The 17,458-nt window shown below is 45.3% G+C and overlaps 2 protein-coding genes across 7 annotated transcripts in view; one reads left to right on the top strand and one right to left on the bottom strand.

Annotated features, from left to right (window-relative positions):
* The window catches only part of zwilch (zwilch kinetochore protein), a 43,223-nt gene extending 32,894 nt beyond the window's left edge, over window positions 1–10,329 (top strand). For all 3 annotated transcript variants that reach the window (XM_070858583.1, XM_070858581.1, XM_070858582.1), the window contains exon 19: window positions 10,152–10,329. The gene's annotated coding sequence lies outside the window, so the exon portion shown is untranslated. The remainder of the gene's footprint in view (window positions 1–10,151) is intronic.
* The window catches only part of LOC139227662 (lactase-like protein), a 40,831-nt gene that overhangs the window by 1,307 nt on the left and 22,066 nt on the right, over window positions 1–17,458 (bottom strand). The window contains exons 8-15 of one of the 4 annotated variants that reach the window (XM_070858586.1): window positions 17,223–17,277; window positions 16,075–16,236; window positions 14,837–15,111; window positions 8,383–8,509; window positions 6,615–6,814; window positions 5,862–5,925; window positions 3,362–3,435; window positions 38–82 (exon numbers count right to left, since the gene is read on the bottom strand). In XM_070858586.1, coding sequence (XP_070714687.1) covers window positions 3,362–3,435; window positions 5,862–5,925; window positions 6,615–6,814; window positions 8,383–8,509; window positions 14,837–15,111; window positions 16,075–16,236; window positions 17,223–17,277 — 957 coding nt within the window. In that variant the 3' untranslated portion in view covers window positions 38–82. The remainder of the gene's footprint in view (window positions 1–37; window positions 83–3,361; window positions 3,436–5,861; window positions 5,926–6,614; window positions 6,815–8,382; window positions 8,510–14,836; window positions 15,112–16,074; window positions 16,237–17,222; window positions 17,278–17,458) is intronic. The other 3 variants (XM_070858587.1, XM_070858585.1, XM_070858584.1) reach the window with 3 other exon arrangements.

Here is a 17,458-nt window from a genome sequence, read left to right as displayed (position 1 = left end):
TAAAAAAAAAAGAAGCTAAGTTGCATCTTTTGCTTACCATGGATTAGTCTGAGAATATTGGCAGCAATGCTCCACTGTTCCTCTAATTTTAAAGGAAAACGCTCATTACTGAAGTATTAAACTCCTTCAGAAGCACATAAACTATAAAGAGAGAGATGCATCCCTGGGAGGTGATTACAAGACAGTAATCTGATCCAGGACATTCAAATGACTTGCTAATCGTAATGTCTTCAGAATATAGTAATTAAATTACAGCTTTGAAATCACCCAGGGTATCTCAGTGACTATTTTGCCATTTAATGCATTCAGATTTTTTGTATAAAGTTCAGCTGGTCCCTCTAGAGGGCCTTGAGGCACTGAGCTAATTACCTCTTTGTATCAAAGCCTTATTCTAACAATCTTCCATGCTATGCCCAATTCTTTGCCTCTGGTCCATGAGTCCATCGTGTGAACGTGTTGTACTGCTGTTCTAGTCCGAGCCCCTGACCCCCACTTTGCTGCTTTGGCTATTTTCTGTTTCAGCTTGGCACTCTCTAATCCCACCTCCCCCTTCACTAGCACTCTGTTCCACTCAATCCTTCTTCCCACTTGACACTACTCATCGATCTACCTTTTTTCCTGCGCCGCCGTGGGCTCAAATCCCACTGAACACAGCTCATGGTCTCCCTCTGCTCCTTCCTTAGTATTCTCTGCCACGCTTGCTGCAGCATTCATCACTGGCTCATCCAGAGCAACAAACCCAGCTGTCTTCCCGGCAATCATCCTGGACATCTTGCTCCTCTGACGTTGCCCTCTCTAACTCAATCCCTATCCTTATCTCTCTCATTGCACCCCTCATGACTCCATCAATAGATCATCAAATATTATCTTGCATCACTGTCTAACACGTTTACTCATTTTGTAAGCGTTCTGATTGAAGTTCCTGGCCTGGAAAGAAATCTGGCTTGCAGGGTGGAAGCTACACCCCTTCAACAAAGCCTCTGTCTGGCTGTACATTCCATCACCTACCCCACCCACCCCAGTAAAGGAGGACCAAGAATTTGATAAAGAAAGGGAAAATAGAATATGCGAGTAAACTAGACAAGACTAAAAACAGACTGTAAAAGCTTCTATAGGTATGTAAAAAGGATAAGATTAGCAAAAGTAAATGTGAGTCCCTTAGAGGCAGAGACAGGTGAAATTATAATGGGGAAATAAAAAATTTACAGTGAAATTAAACAAATACTTTGTGTCTTCACAGAAGAAGATGCGAAAACCCTCCTGAAAATAATGGAGAACCAAGGGTCTGGCGAGAATGAGGAACTGAAAGAAATTAGTATTAGTAAAACAATAATACTAGAGAAATTAATGGGACTGAAAGCCGATAAATCCCCTGGACCTGATGGCCTACATCCTACGGTTTTGTTGGCTATAGAGATAGTGGATGCATTGGTTGTCATCTTCCAAAATTCCATAGATTCTGGAATGGTTCCTGCGGATTGAAAGATAGCAAATGTAACCCCGCTATTTAAGAAAGGAGGGAGAGATAAAATGGGGAACTACAGACCAGTTAGCCTGACATCAGTAGTAGGGAAAATGCTAGAATTAAATAGGGCCCTGGTGAGACCACACCTGGAGTATTGTGTACAGTTTTGGTCTCCTTACCTAAGGAAGGATATACTTGCCATAGATGGAGTGCAACGAAGGTTCACCAGACTGATTCCTGGGAAAGAGGGATTGCGCTATGAGAAGAGATTAAGTAGACTAGGCCTATATTCTCTAGAATTTAGAAGAATGAGAGGTGATCTCATTGAAACATACAAAATTCTTACAAGGTTTGACAGGGTAGGTGGAGCGTCTGGCTGGAGAGTCTAGAACCAGGGGTCACAGTCTCAGAATAAGGGGTCGGCCATTTAAGACTGAGATGAGGGGAAATTTCTTCACTGAGGGTGGTGAATCTTTGGAATTCTCTACCCCAGAGGGCTGTGGAGGCTCAGTCTTTGAGTATATTCAAGACAGAGATCGATAGTATTTTGGATATTAAGGGAATCCAGGGATATGGGGATAGTGCAGGAAAGTGGAGTTGAGATAGAAGATCAGCCATGATCTCATTGAATGGCGGAGCAGGCTCGAGGGGCCGAATGGCCGACTCCTGCTCCTAATTCTTATGTTCCTATTACAGCTGAAACCTTTATTAATGCTTTTGTCACCTGTAACCTTGATTTCTCCACCGTCTTCTTTGCTGGTGTCCCATCTTTCTCCCTCCATAAACTCCAACTTGTTTAAAACTTCGTGTAGGACAGGATATAAACTGGTAAGTGCTGCTTGACCTATTCTCACTGATGTCCGCAGGCTTTCGATCCCCAGCACGTTGAATTTAAACTTGTCCTCATCTTGAAATCTCTCCAAGGTCTCGCCCCCAACCTACCTTTGCAATCTCCTCCAACCTTAAGCTTCCTGTACCCTTCAGTCCTCTGACTCTGCCCTTCCATGTAACTTCCCGCCCCATGATTAGTGGTAAAGCTTTAAGGCACCTTAGCCGCACTGTCTGGAATTTCCTCCCTCAACCCCTCCATCTCTGTACCTCCTTTTTTTCTTAAAGCACATTTTCAGTCAAAGCTTTGTCACCTCTCCGAACTTCCCCACCTGTAAGTTGTCGGGGTGTTTTGCTGCACTAGAGGTGCTATATAAGTGCAGGTTGTTGCAGCTTGTATCCTGAGCTGTTGCGGGTACACAGAGTGAAAACTGGAAGGCCAATCATAGACCACTGCTCTTGCAATTCTCGAGGCGACACTGAAGATCAGCGAAGTAATCCACAGCCCATTCTGGTGGCCTGGGGACATGCATAATGCAGGTCACCGATGTTCCCTGTGAGCTGCACTATGTTCTGCGCGACCTGTTTGTTTCAATGCGCGATCCCTTTAAATTTCTGCGCATGCGCGGTATTTCCAGTGCAAAAGCTTGAGCGGCCTGCGTGGGAAGTTGCAGATTATTGCCCGGCTGCGCAGTGTGCAGCTTAGAGGGAACATTGCAGGTCAGCATAGTGAAATCATCACAATGTGGATAGCCTCGAGAGAATTTTTACATCGTATGGTTTTTGCATTTCTTAATCAAATAACTATTCCTACTAGAAGTGCATTGCTGTTAGTTTTCTAAACAAAATAATATCACAAACTTTAAAGCATTGAAAACACAAACCCCCAACTTTAAAAGGATTGCTGTGTGAGTCATTCCAGAGGTGTTGAGAGATTAGATAGGAGGGGACGAAGTAATGCAACCTAATTAATCACTGGCAACCAAGAAGGCTAATGTTGCACATACAACTTGGATGTTGCTTTCAAGGCTTGGACTCAGCACTGAGGTGACACAAAACCCCTAATACCTAAACTTCATCGTGCACTGGCCAAACCGCTGGCATGTCTGTCTGCTTCTCATGTGTTCGGTCTGTTCTTCTAGCTGAAAAGGGCAAACAAAGAAGAACCCATTAGCCCAGGATCGCCGCCTCCTCCTTCTATCCCTCCCCTAGTTTGTAAGTGCAATTGTGTCGGTGCCATTTTAAAAGAAATCTAATGAGAAAAAATATTTTTAAACCGGTGCTGTCTGTCTTCTCTTTCTGTCTAGATAACGGCACTCTGCTTCATAAGTATTTTTTAGCATTATGCTTTTTGGAGTACGGAGAGTAAACCGAACATCAACCCCATCCCCTGACTTTCCCGTGCCCAGCTGTCTTAAATTGAGAAGATGGGACAGGCGAATCTGCTGATTCATTCTGTTATACTGTTGATCTGTGTAGAACAGTAGTTAACATGGCAGTAATGGGGCTTCCCGGGTACTGCAATTACCTGAATACCCCCTCTTGGAAGTCAGTGATTTCATAACGTGATCAAGTACCACAGGTGCTAGGAGCATCTGCCATTCTTAATCATCGCCCCCGCTGTTCCCCAGGTACAGCCCTGATATTTGCTCACTCCAGTCAGAGGGCTTTTAATTTGAGCATACCTGGTGGACAGCTGGTGTAGCCATTCATTGTCAGATCAGGCTCGACTATCAGCATCACCATGCCTCTGTCTCCTCCTCCAAATAGGCTACTGCTCCAGGATCAACAATAACTTTATTTTCTCTCCTTTGTTTTGTACTTTTCTCATCCTCCCCCCCCCCCCCGCCCCACCTGTCCTGCAGCATTCCCTAGTTGAGAGGACAGACAGCCAACCTGCACTCTGTGGTTAGTTCCACTCTTGAACCTGCCTCCTATTTTACTTCCTCCTCAATCCCTACCCACCCCAAACTGCAGAGAAGCACCAAACCTCTTCCTCCTTCCTTGATCCCTTCTTCCTGGTAGCACAGCTGACATCAGAAACTTGTTAGAGCAAAATCTCAAGCATGAACAAAATCGTAATCACTTTGAGCCTTTAACCACTCCCAGGCATGGGCAGCACTCTTCTCAGTTTACTCTCTTTAACCTTCAGCCTTTTGTATGGAATGTATGTTTTAAACTATAATATTGCACTTTTGTCCAGGAAAGGGAATGTTATCTTAATCAGAGAGGCAGAACTGTCAAGATTATGCACTTAATTTAATATTACACTAAAATGTGACATGAAACATCGAAGTGTTTGCTTCCATTCTGTGCGAGTTACCATTTTTAAAGCCTTGTTTGCCCTTTTCAAAATAGAACAGAAACCAACATGATGTCAAACACAGAACACATGCCTCGTCACAGAGTGACTTAGCCTAAATGTATTTTTATTCGACAATAGTACCCAAAGGAGGGCTATCTATTCTGTTTCACTGGCATCAGATGCTAGCAGCTCTGCTGTCTGACTACGAACTATTGCTCACTGTGAATGCCATGCATTTTGAGTTGATCAGCGTGAGTGTTTGGGGGCCATCCATCTTTGGTTTACTCTGGGTGCTGCGTAATGATCCCTGTACACCTGCTTTGGGAGGAGGCTTGAAGCAGGGCTACAATTCAGTCTTCATTTTGAAGTTGCTTGGTTTTATTTATTTTCCAAACTCAAATGCTTCCAGCACTGTTATTTAAATTACTTAATTCAAATAATTGGATAATTTCATTTTTTTCTAAAGCAAAAATGATTTTGAATTACAAAGAGCACCCTTGCGAAAAAGATGCAATTAAGGAAAACTGCTTATGTAAGATGCCTTCTCAGTTATGTTATTTAAAATTAAACCGTGTTGTTTTTCCTTTGTAACACTCGCTCTATTCTAATGCCGTTTTTTTTTCAGTTCTGTACAAGAATGTTTTTTGTACTCTTTGCCCCTTCGCCTCCCCCCTGCTCAACCTGGTCTCCTTCCCCTCCTGCACTGAAGGTGCTGGCTCATGTTGTGGTCTGGGTCTATGGATATGGGCTATCCCACCCAAGTTGAAACAATTGAACATTCAGATGAAGAGAAAATGTGATGCTATTGAGGACGCAAACCGCAGTGCCACACACACTGGGTTTCTCTATAATGTGGCTGCAGCAGCCTCAAATGCTGGCTAGAAGAGTGGCATGTAAATTTTGTAAAATTGGCCTATTATTAGGTTATTGTTTCCCCTTGTTACTTTATGGGACTAAATCTAAAGTGTTTCCCATCATATCTTTGATAAACATCATTATTCTCTGTTGAATGGCAGGGATGGGGGCGGTGATTGAAAGTTATAGAAATATGAATAGCACTGCTTGGTGGTTTTATCTGGGGAGGTAGTGAAAGGAACTTTGTATCCCATAAAGTAAGGGATCAATAGCCAGTGGTGGCAAAGGAAGAGCTCATGGTGGAATTACCGTCCATGGGTTCTGGCCAGAGCGGGATTGATGGGCTGAAGGACAGCTCGCTCCAGACTTTGTGTTTCTAAATGCAATGGAGTGACTGTATTCACCTACCTGCAGCAAGCAGTGCATTGGTGGTCGAACAAGCCTCTGCAGCCTTGCGCTTCCAGCTCTCAATCTAGCAGAAGAGGACAGTAGAAAGATTGTTTAATATGTCTTTAATAAGGATCAACATGCTGTGGTTCAGGGAGAGGGCAGCAGATGGAATAGCTAAACGTCACACCAGAGGTTGGCTGTTTCCTGGAACAGTGTAAAGCAGCAATACGCTTGCTTATTCTGTAGGATTATCAGGAGTAAAATGCACTTTGTAGTGCTTTCATTCAGCAGCTGTCTTTTATTTAAAATCATTCTCTTTCTCTCTTTCTCCCCCCCCCCCCCCCATTCCGCTTGTTGTAGTGTTCAAAATGAAATGCATCAGCACTGCAAAATAGACAGAACCTCTTTGTGCTCATTTTAGCCCTGGTGTCGTTCTTGAACTTACTCGGAACTTTAGGAACATGGGGAAAGTACAGAAACAAAAATGACTGCAGCCCATCTGGCTGGTCCCAAAACGAATACCCTCGCAATGGCCCACTGCGTCAAACTCTCCCTTCCGTTTTCCACATTAGTCGCTTCCACTGCCTCCATGGGCAGTCTCTTCCATACACTTATCGGCCTCGGCATAAACTTCCTGTGCAACTTACTTCTTCTAGGTTTGTGGCCCTGTCTCTGATTCTAGAGCTTCATGACGGATAGCTATCATCTCTCACCTGGATCACCAAAAATAAGCTTTATTTTTGTTAGATAATAAAAATCAGTGGTACTCACTTCTCTCTGGTTGGGAAATCCATTTGAGCTGATAATCTTCCTGTAGTATTGAACTGAGGCCTTGGGATACCTCCTCTTATTCTTGCTTTTAAAATCGATGTAATATAGCCCGAATCTTTCTGAATATCCTTCATCCCATTCAAACTTATCCAGCAGTGACCAGGACGTGTATCCCTTGACTTTAACACCATCCTTAACGGCTGCAACAAGTTTCAAAATCATATTAGCTTTTTAAAAAAAAAAAACTGCCAATCTGAAATAAATGGAAATGCTGAAAATTCACAGCAGTTCCAGGAGCGCTTGTAAAGAGAAAAAGTCGGTTAATGTACCATCTGCAGATCCGCTGTCGGAACAAAAGGTCTACGGTCAAAACATTAATCTGCCTGCTGTGCGCATCTAGGATTTTATGTTTTAATTTCAGAATCGTGCTGCAAAACAATCGGGTCATCTTTTCCCCCAAAAGCTTGTCAGAATTGATCATGGTCGCTGCAGGCTCCCTCTCACCTGAGAGAGGCATAAAACAGTCTGGCAAATGAGTTGCTGTTGCTTTAATCAAGAGAGGAAAGCTTGCACTCCTTCTTCCCCCTACCTCTGTAATTGTCTTCTTCCTCCCTTTCGCACACTGTCATTCCCTTTTCTTTCTCTCTCTCTCTCTTCCTTTCCCTTGCTTCTCCCATCCACGCCAGTTGAACTCGTGTTGTTGCAGGGTTGGATATTGCTTTAAGAGCAAATAATGTGGAGCAAGTATTGCTTATGACCACTCCTTTGGGATGGCAGTGATTTGTGACTAAGGGAAGGCTCTCACCATCATTGTGTGATGATAGCTGTGCTTGTTTACTATTTGTGTGCTATCTGAGCAATCTTCTGCTACAAAGTGCTTTTAAAATGGCTAAAGTTACAAAATAAATAGAGACACTGATCTCTAAATGCCAGTTTCTCACTGTCATTAACCTGCTAATTGCAGGAATGACTGATTTCTGAAGACAGTTTTGTTGTGCCTGTCACTGCCGCACAGCATTGCCCTCCAATCATCAAGATTCACGGCGCGGCCCTCGACAACGTGGACCATTTCCCATATCTTGGGAGCCTCTTATCAACCAAGGCAGACATTGATGTGGAGATTCAACATCGCCTCCAGTGTGCCAGTGCAGCCTTCAGCCGTCTGAGGAAAAGAGTGTTTGAAGACCAGGCCCTCAAATCTACTACCAAGCTCATGGTCTGCAGGGCTGTAATAATACCCGCCCTCCTATATGGATCTGAGGCATGGGCGATGTATAGAAGGCACCTCAAGTCGCTGGAGATATATCACCAACGATGTCTCCGCAAGATTCTGCAAATCCCCTGGGAGGACAGGCGCACCAACATCAGTGTCCTCGACCAGGCTAACACCCCCAGTATTGAAGCACTGACCACACTCGATCAGCTTCGCTGGGCAGGCCACATAGTTCGCATGCCAGATACGAGACTCCCGAAGCAAATGCTTTACGCGGAGCACTTCGTGCCAAAGGAGGACAGCGAAAAATTACAAGGACCCCCTCAAAACCTCGCTGGTAAAGTGTGACATCACCACTGATACCTGGAAGACCCTGGCCAAAGATCACCCGAGGTGAAGAAAGTCCATCCGGGAGGGCGTTGAGCTCTGAGTCTCAACGCAAAGAACGTGAAGAGGCCAAGCGCAGGCAACGGAAGGAGCGCGCGGCAAACCAGCCCCACGACCCCTTCCCTTCCTGTGGGAAAATTCATATTTTGATATAAAATAGGGATCTACCTTTAAGAATCTCGTTAACGTAATTATTCATGTACTGCATTCGCCATTTGTCGCACAGCTCAGTACACTGCCGTTTTTCAGATATTCCATTTTCTGTCACGTAGATCCTAGGGTTTCCATAGCGACTCTGAAACAAATTGGAACAAGAACTGATCAAATTTCAGCCACTTGCACACTAAAATAATCTTAAAATGTGGTGTTTGTATGTAGTAAGTTGGGATAGAGAAAAAAGGTAGCAAAATAACAGAACTACAGAGAGATGGGACTGTGTGTAATCTCATAACCAGACTTGTAGATGACAGGCGTGACCAACTAAAATCTGCTCTTGGAAACAATTTGACATCATCAGGGTATTGGGAGGATAATTACTTGCACAATGAAACCGTGAAACGAGTTAGTTGGCAATAAGTGGTGTTCTCCAATTTGCCTGCATATATCAATGGGTGCGAGTGAATAAAACTGTTAGAATTGTGACCATATAAAACTCACCATCTCTATTGGCCTCTCTACTCCCGATGTCACCTCTCAGCACTTACTGAAAACTCTCTCCACCCACATCCTGAATTAGCTTACAACTTCACTTTCAAACTCCCAACAGGTCGGCCTTTGGCCCTCCATTCTCCAGGATGCCGTTGCAGCCCTCTGTTTGCTCAACCACGCCTTTTGATGACCTTGTCTCCAGTTAAACCTTCACAATCTAGTTATTCCCTCCCTCAAGCCCAAGGGGCACAGGCTTGAGTGCATCTGGTGCACAACTGGCTTAACCATCCATGACCAGATCTGATTGGACCATATCAAGCTCCGCTGGGCCTCATTCTCCTCTGCCAAAACCGCCCACTACTCCAAGATCAGTCTGGAGAATAATCTCTGTCTTCTGTTTTTCACAACTGACCGTCTCTTTAAACCCATCTCCTGCCCCCTCCATTCTCATTTCTAACAAGTCCAAGGAGCTTCTGGGCCCCTTTGTCACCAAAACTGAGAGTATTCATTCTGTTGCCTTCCCATCACCCATCAAACCAATCCTTTCTCCCATCTGCCCCCATACCATCTCTGAGCAAGCTCATTTCATCCATGGCCCTGCCTTTGACCCCCATTCCCACTAAACTGCTGACCACTCAACTATCTCGTTTTTGCCTGCTGCCTCTGTGAAGCACATTAAGATGTGTTTTTCTATGTTAAAGGTGTCATAAATGCAGAATAGCAGGATAGAATTTCATCCAAACATATTAAGTGATCCTACGCTGATGTCCCGTGATATTTTAAGGCCTAAGAATTTTACAAAGCATTGCAGATTTTACAGAAATAAAATGTAGTGCAAGAATGCACCAGTGCTTATGCCTTATGTACCATTTACACTCTGTGGTTTATGGTTATACTCAACCATAGAAACTCTTTTTCTCCCAACTATTAGAGCAAGATTTTGTTTTCATAGCCTCTGCCTTTCTCTCAACATGTGAGCTGCACATGACGTCTTCAACAGTGTCACTCAGTTTACAGACTGCATCCATACTACGCAAACCTGGCTAAAGTAACCAAATACTAAGTAAATATAATTTTCCATAAAGTACAAATGACTGGGAGCTAATGATCTTGCTGTGTATAATTTGGCTGTTGCATTTGCACACAGCAGCCATGACTGCAAAGTAGTTCATTGTATGCTGAGCCCCCAGAGATGTTAATAAGAGAATGTGATGAGTCACTAGATTTAAGTGCAAGTATTTTCACACTTAAGGCAATCTGTGATATGAAGCTTTCTGATTGTTTTCCAGGTTCACCGGTAGCAGCACTCTACACCTGTGCACTGCTGCACCTCGAACCTATGGCGTTAACGAAAATCTTCATTTTTCTCCTAGAATTTTCTAGTTCTTTCTGTCATCTTGCTGGTTTGTCTGTAGGTTTTAATTGCTGTCTATTCTGCTTTATTCTTAATAAAGATATTTTTGTGTGCTTTTGTGATCTGAGTGTGGTGCGTTTTGTAGTATCCGTCACTCAGAGCATGTCTGCTCCTGAGCCGGTGTAGTGACTCCCAGTCTGTAGAACCGTGAAAGAACATGGCTGCAGTGTGTATTATCTACAGTATGGACTGCAGCAAGTCAAGGCTTCTTCAGCAGCACCTCCAAATTCCATGACCTCCACTACCTAGAAGGACATGGGCAACAGATGGATGGAAGCACCATCACCTCCAAGTTACGCACCATCACATCTTGGGAATATATAGGCCGTTCTTTCATTGTCGGTGGGTCAAAATCCTGGACCTCCCTCCCAAACTACACTGGGGGAGTACCTTCACACACGGTTCAAGAAGGTGTCTAACTACCGCCTTCTCTAGAGCAATTTGGGATGGGCAATAAATGCTAGCTGTATCAGTGATGCCTATATCTGGAGAATGAATAATAAGTTTTTAAAATCTGTGTTCTTGTAAAGTATTTGCACCCACAGTTCTAACACACGGTGAGATCTCAATCTACTGTGAAGAGAAAAAAAAGCAGAATTCAGAGTTAATTGAAGAGCGATTTCTTTCCTTTCCCCAGCCTCATTAATGGGGTCCTGATCATAGGTCAGCTCTCCAGGAAATTGTGTAGAGTTTAGAGAAATAGAGAGGGGAAATATATATTGTGGTAGCTGTAGCCTAATAATACTAGAGTGAAAATACAGTTTGCTTTAATTGTAAATTGTTTGATTTAAGAGAATTCTGGAAAAGGGGAATCAGTGTCTCATACTGCGAAAATACCCACCTTCATATCAACAAATTGTCCCCCATTCGCAAACCATTGCGCTGCACATCCTAGTGGCTCGGACAAGATTTGGAAGTAGTTGCAAGTGGAATTACAGAATGGTCCAGCCATTTGCCCCACCAAGTGATCAGTCCGTGACGCACTCAGTGCTCCCACCTGTCCGTGACGCACTCAGTGCTCCCACCTGTCCGTGACACACTCAGTGCTCCCACCTGTCCGTGACACCCTCAGTGCTCCCACCAGTCCGTGGCGCCCTCAGTGCTCCCACCAGTCCGTGGCGCCCTCAGTGCTCCCACCAGTCCGTAACGCCCTCAGTGCTCCCACCTGTCCGTGACGCCCTCAGTGCTCCCACCTGTCCGTGACGCCCTCAGTGCTCCCACCTGTCCGTGACACCCTCAGTGCTCCCACCTGTCCGTGACACCCTCAGTGCTCCCACCTGTCCGTGACACCATCAGTGCTCCCACCTGTCCGTGACACCCTCTGCTCCCACCTGTCCGTGACACCCTCTGCTCCCACCTGTCCGTGACACACTCTGCCTCCACCTGTCCGTGACACACTCCGTGCTCCCACCTGTCCGTGACACACGCTGCTCCCACCTGTCCGTGACACGCTGTTCCCACCTGTCCGTGACACCCTCTGCCCCCACGTGTCTGTGACACCCTCTGCTCCACCTGTCCGTGACAGCCTCTGCTCCCACCTGTCCGTGACACCCTCAGTGCTCCCACCTGTCTGTGACACCATCAGTGCCCCCACCTGTCCGTGACACCCTCTGCCCCCACCTGTCCGTGACACCCTCTGCCCCCACCTGTCCGTGACACCCTCTGCTCCACCTGTCTGTGACACCCTCAGTGCTCCCACCTGTCCGTGACACCCTCAGTGCTCCCACCTGTCCGTGACACACTCCGTGCTCCCACCTGTCCGTGACACACGCTGCTCCCACCTGTCCGTGACACGCTGTTCCCACCTGTCCGTGACACCCTCTGCCCCCACGTGTCTGTGACACCCTCTGCTCCACCTGTCCGTGACAGCCTCTGCTCCCACCTGTCCGTGACACCCTCAGTGCTCCCACCTGTCTGTGACACCATCAGTGCCCCCACCTGTCCGTGACACCCTCTGCCCCCACCTGTCCGTGACACCCTCTGCCCCCACCTGTCCGTGACACCCTCTGCTCCACCTGTCTGTGACACCCTCAGTGCTCCCACCTGTCCGTGACACCCTCGGTGCTCCCACCTGTCCGTGACACCCTCAGTGCTCCCACCTGTCCGTGACACCCTCAGTGCTCCCACCTGTCCGTGACACCCTCTGCTCCCACCTGTCCGTGACACCCTCTGCCCCCACCTGTCCGTGACACACTCAGTTCTCCCACCTGTCCGTGACACACTCAGTTCTCCCACCTATCCGTGACACACTCAGTTCTCCCACCTGTCTGTGACACCTTCAGTGCCCCCACCTGTCCGTGACACCTTCTGCTCCCACCTGTCCGTGACACCTTCTGCTCCCACCTGTCCGTGACACACTCCATGCTCCCACCTGTCTGTGACACCCTCAGTGCTCCCACCTGTCCGTGACACACTCAGTGCTCCCACCTGTCCGTGACACCCTCTGCTCCCACCTGTCCGTGACACCCTCTGCTCCCACCTGTCCGTGACACCCTCTGTGCTCCCACCTGTCCGTGACACCCTCTGCCCCCACCTGTCCGTGACACCCTCAGTGCCCCCACCTGTCCGTGACACCCTCTGCCCCCACCTGTCCGTGACACACTCTGCCCCCACCTGTCCGTGACACACTCAGTGCTCCCACCTGTCCGTGACACACTCAGTGCTCCACTTCCTCAGGTCATTCTGATCTGTGGTTCCAAAGTCAGTTAACTTGACTAGGGATCAAAAGTTGAATGGTTGGTTAACTGACTGTCTTTTGGTGATTCGTACCTATATGTGAGATAAAGATGGGGCGGGGGAGGGGGTTGCAAACCTGAACACTGGAAATCTCTGAATTAAAAACAGAAACTGTTTCCGTTTTAACCATAGACCTTTGGTCAGACCACTCTCTACCTAAAACGTTAGCCTGTAAGAAACTTGCTTGTATATCCTGCATTTTTTTGTTTCTTTTTAAAATGTTGGGTTAGTGTGTTAGAGCTTAGGGTTAGCAACGGTGTTTTAAGTCTTTGTTTTATATATACATAATCTGTGATAACACCTCTTTTATCCTTTCAAGCAGAATGACCAGGAGAAAAAAAATCCTAAAAAGTTGCCCTTTTTTTGTCTTTGTGTTCAGCTAGGTGAGGGCTGTACTTATTAGGACCACAGTTTACATTTAGTTTCTCGCACATTTGTGTTCCTAACCTTAACTGAGACTTCCTAATGGGAGGAAAGATCGGTGGGCTGGCTGATGAACCCACAGAGCTCTACAACTCTCACTGAAGAGTGAGTTTAGCAGGTGAGTACCGAGCAAGAGATCAAAGTTAATACATTGTAATTGATGAATGCACACACTGGTGAAAGCTGGCACTTGTTCACACACGAACCATGAATTTAAATATATGAGCAATATAGTTATGTGGAAGTCAGTACAATACTGAAGGGACAATGGTTTGTGGAGGGGTAGAGAAGATATGGTTATTCTTTAAAGAAAGAAAGAACTTGCATTTATATAGGGCCTTTCACAATCTCAGAACGTCCCAAAGTGCTTTACAGCTAATTAAGTTATTTTGCAGTGTAGTCACTTTTGTAATGCAGGAAACACAGCAGCCAATTTGTGTGCCATAAGGTCCCACAAACAGCAATGTGATAATGAACATAGCGATATTGGTTGAGAGATAAATATTGGCCAAGATACTGGAGAGAACTTCCCTGCTCTTCTACAAATAGTGCTTGGGATCTTTTACATCCATCCGAGAAGGCAGATAGGGCTTTGGATTTAACATCGCAACTAAAAAAAACTGCACCTCTGACAGTGTAGCACTCCCTCAATACCGCACTGAGGTTGATTATGTAAAGTCCTTACTCTACAGTATGAAACCACACAAGGCACATTCTGGGGACAAGGTCACACTGTGATCTTAACTCTTTATTCACAGGACTCTAAAGACGATGACCCTGCGTGGGACCTCCGTTTTTATACCTGTGTAATCAGGTAAGGAGTGTCTCCCACAAGTTCACCCCTTGTGGTCAAGGTGTGCATCTAGGTTGAGTGTATACAGTAATACAGTGGTGTTACATTGTGGTTACATACATGACAGATTATGTGTTCAAATCTTTGAAGTTGGACTTGACCCACAACCTTATGACTCAGAGACAAGAGTGCTTCCCGCTAAACGGCTGAATATTTTGATGCTTGAGATGAACACTGCAAAACACTTTCAAGCTTGTCTTCTACTTTAACGTAGCTCAGTGGGTAGCACGCCTCTGAGTCAGAAAGTTGTGGGTTCAAATCCCAATCCTGAGATTTGAGAACAAAAATCTAGGCTGACACTCCAGTGCAGTGCTGAGGGAGTGCTGCACTATCAGAAGTGCCGTCTTTTAGATGAGACGTTAAACCAAAGCCTCGTCTGCCCTCTCGGGTGGACTTAAAAGATCCCAAGGCACCATTTCAACAGTGACTAAACTTTTTTTTTAAGTACTTAATTGGCAATAAAGCACTTTGGGACATCCCGAGGTCTTTCTTTCATTACTGCAAAGGAAACAACATATTAAACTATATCTCTGATTTGTAGTAAATACCTTGATATAATTCAGAATCCTCCTGAAGCCCCAAGGTACAGAGTACAGCCACTCAGAGCCTGGGTCTGGCCAATGCGGGTCGACCAGTTCTGCCAAGTCGCGGTCTGTCTGATAACTTGGCCCCTTGCTGGAATGGTAGCTCCTGTGAGTGATGTAGCGGGTCGTGAAGTGACCCAACCCAAAGAAGTCAGATGTGCCTTTGATGAAGTGTTTCTCCTGTGGAGTGAAGGCGGGCAGCCTCGAGCCACTGAAGCCTTCCTGCGAGCTCTTTCTCCCTGTTAATGTAGCAAACACCAAGGTAGATCAAATTCGGGTACAAGGATTACACGTTTTGAACAGTACAATTGACTCCATTGCTCATACGTAAAGCCGAGATCTCAGCTCTCCAAGATCTTGAACTGGTCCAATTTTGTTCTGGATCGCCTCTAATTGTGGTATGAAATGCATTGTATCCTCACAAAAATACAACCTTACCTGGTTCAGCTTCAGTCCAAATCTCCCACACCTAACACTAGTTTGAACGTGTAGGAACGGTTTGGATCGCAGCTGCAGGATGCAATCCCAACAGTAAAATAGAAGTTTGAAAGTTTGTACAAGGTACATTGCTTCCTCACTAGAAGTACATAAAAGCTGCACCCATGAAAAGTATTTCCCTGTGCAATTCTGTACTATGCTAGGGCGCCATTACAGAACACATTTATCTTTCCCCAATCATCATGTCTGGAGTCATACTCTGAGGCAAGTTTTTATGCTTTTTTTTTGCTTGTTATTTAAAATTTCACTGATACATACAGCACCTCATAACTGAGGGCTTTGGTGATACAGTGCCCTGGAGTTACCAGCCACTGTACATGCTTATCATTGCCCACATGGTGAGTTTCGAACTCAACCGTGCTAGTGTGCAGAGGCAAGCCAAGACCATGTGGGCCTATCCACAACACTGGGGGACAGGGAAAGTCCCTGAGGTCAAATCGCCCATCTGCGCTGTTGCAGGGGAAATTAAACAAATACCGCAAAATGATTCCACTTTACCATCAGAAAACAACATTTATTCTGTAACATGTTTGCCCAACCGTATTTTAAACCCTTAAATAATCCATTAGATAGCCAGAATTATAGATCCCAGTATCTGAACAGATATGTTTAATTTGTGCTTTTGGCTCTCATCATACCAGGTTAACTGGTTATGCAGACTGTGTGTGTGCTCACAATATTTCCTCCTATTATTTTACACTTACCAATGCAGTCTTTCATAACTTGAGGGTAGTCCCCATTGAAAATAGGGTTGGCAAACCAGCCAAGATAAAACTGCATGTATCGCTCAGCAGCCTCAATATCCTTTTGGTTTGTAATGTCGACTGGCTCTCCCCATTCACTTGTGATAGAAATACCCAACATTCCTTAAATATTAAAAGAATGTTTAATAAGTTTTTTGTACCACACAAATAATCTTGCAATTAGAATACGGGTGGAGATAGACTAAACTGCTGGTAACTTTTGATGTAAAATTGTGCAGCTATATTAACAGAAACCCCTTACTGTATTTTTAAAATGACTTCTGATTCTTGCAATTAGAATACAAATGTATCTGCTGTGACTTTTGTTTAATATGAGAGTGCTATAACTACAGAATGCAGTATGTTACTTCATAGAATCCTAGGAGGAGGCCATTGGGTCCATTATGTCCGTGCCGGCTTTTTGAAAGAGCTATCCACTCTTCCCCACACACACTCTTTCTCCTTTTCAATTATATATCCCATTATGTTTTGAAAGTTACTCTTGAATCTGCTTCAGGCAGCGTGTTCCACATCATAACAACTCGCTGGAATTTAAAAAATTCTCACCCTCCCTCTGGTTCTTTTGCCAGTGATCTTAAATCTGTGTCCTCTGGTCAACGACCCGCCTGCCACTGGAAACAGTTCCACCTTATTTACTCTATCTAAACCGTTCATAATTTTGAACACCTATTTTAAATCACCTCATAACCTTCTCTGCTCTAAAGGGAACAATCCCAGCTTCTCCAGTCTCTCCACATAACTGAAATAAAACAAGACATGCTGGAGCCGAATGGCCATCAGAGACCCTCCCAATCCAGGCCTTTATATTTATACAGAAGGTATTCATTTATATTTATACACAACCTGCCTCTACCTGTAGACGGTGACAGTTCTATGGAATTTGTCACATCCACTTATCGCTCGAATCTCATAAATTCCACTTGCAGCCGATGAAACGCTTCACCCTGTAAACTCTGCTAATCTTTACAGCAGAAACTCTAGTCAACCCCTTACAATATACTTTACGCTAGAAACTCCAATCGAGTCCTGTGATACATGTTTGCATTATGTTTGAGACTGTTCAGTCTTAACTCCGGCAGCTCGGATACCTTTTTGGTGACTGCGCCAGAGTCTGTCATACGTGTGCCAAGCTTTCGCGTGAGCCTGTCAAACAGAAGTCAACACCTGTAGTGTTAATGAGATTATGGTTTGTTTGCATTTTCCTCCCCCACCCCGCCCCCCCCCCCCCCCCACCCCCACAATCTTTTTAAAATTTCTCAGCTGTCACTCCCCATACTGATGAGCGCAAACTGTCCTGTGCCCAAAATGTACACCATAAAAATCT

Source organism: Pristiophorus japonicus, chromosome 17 (genome assembly GCF_044704955.1).
Source record: "Pristiophorus japonicus isolate sPriJap1 chromosome 17, sPriJap1.hap1, whole genome shotgun sequence".
In the NCBI taxonomy this organism is placed as follows: domain Eukaryota; kingdom Metazoa; phylum Chordata; class Chondrichthyes; family Pristiophoridae; genus Pristiophorus; species Pristiophorus japonicus.
Note: the sequence above shows the minus strand (reverse complement) of the source record. Positions and strands in the feature narration are given on the sequence as shown.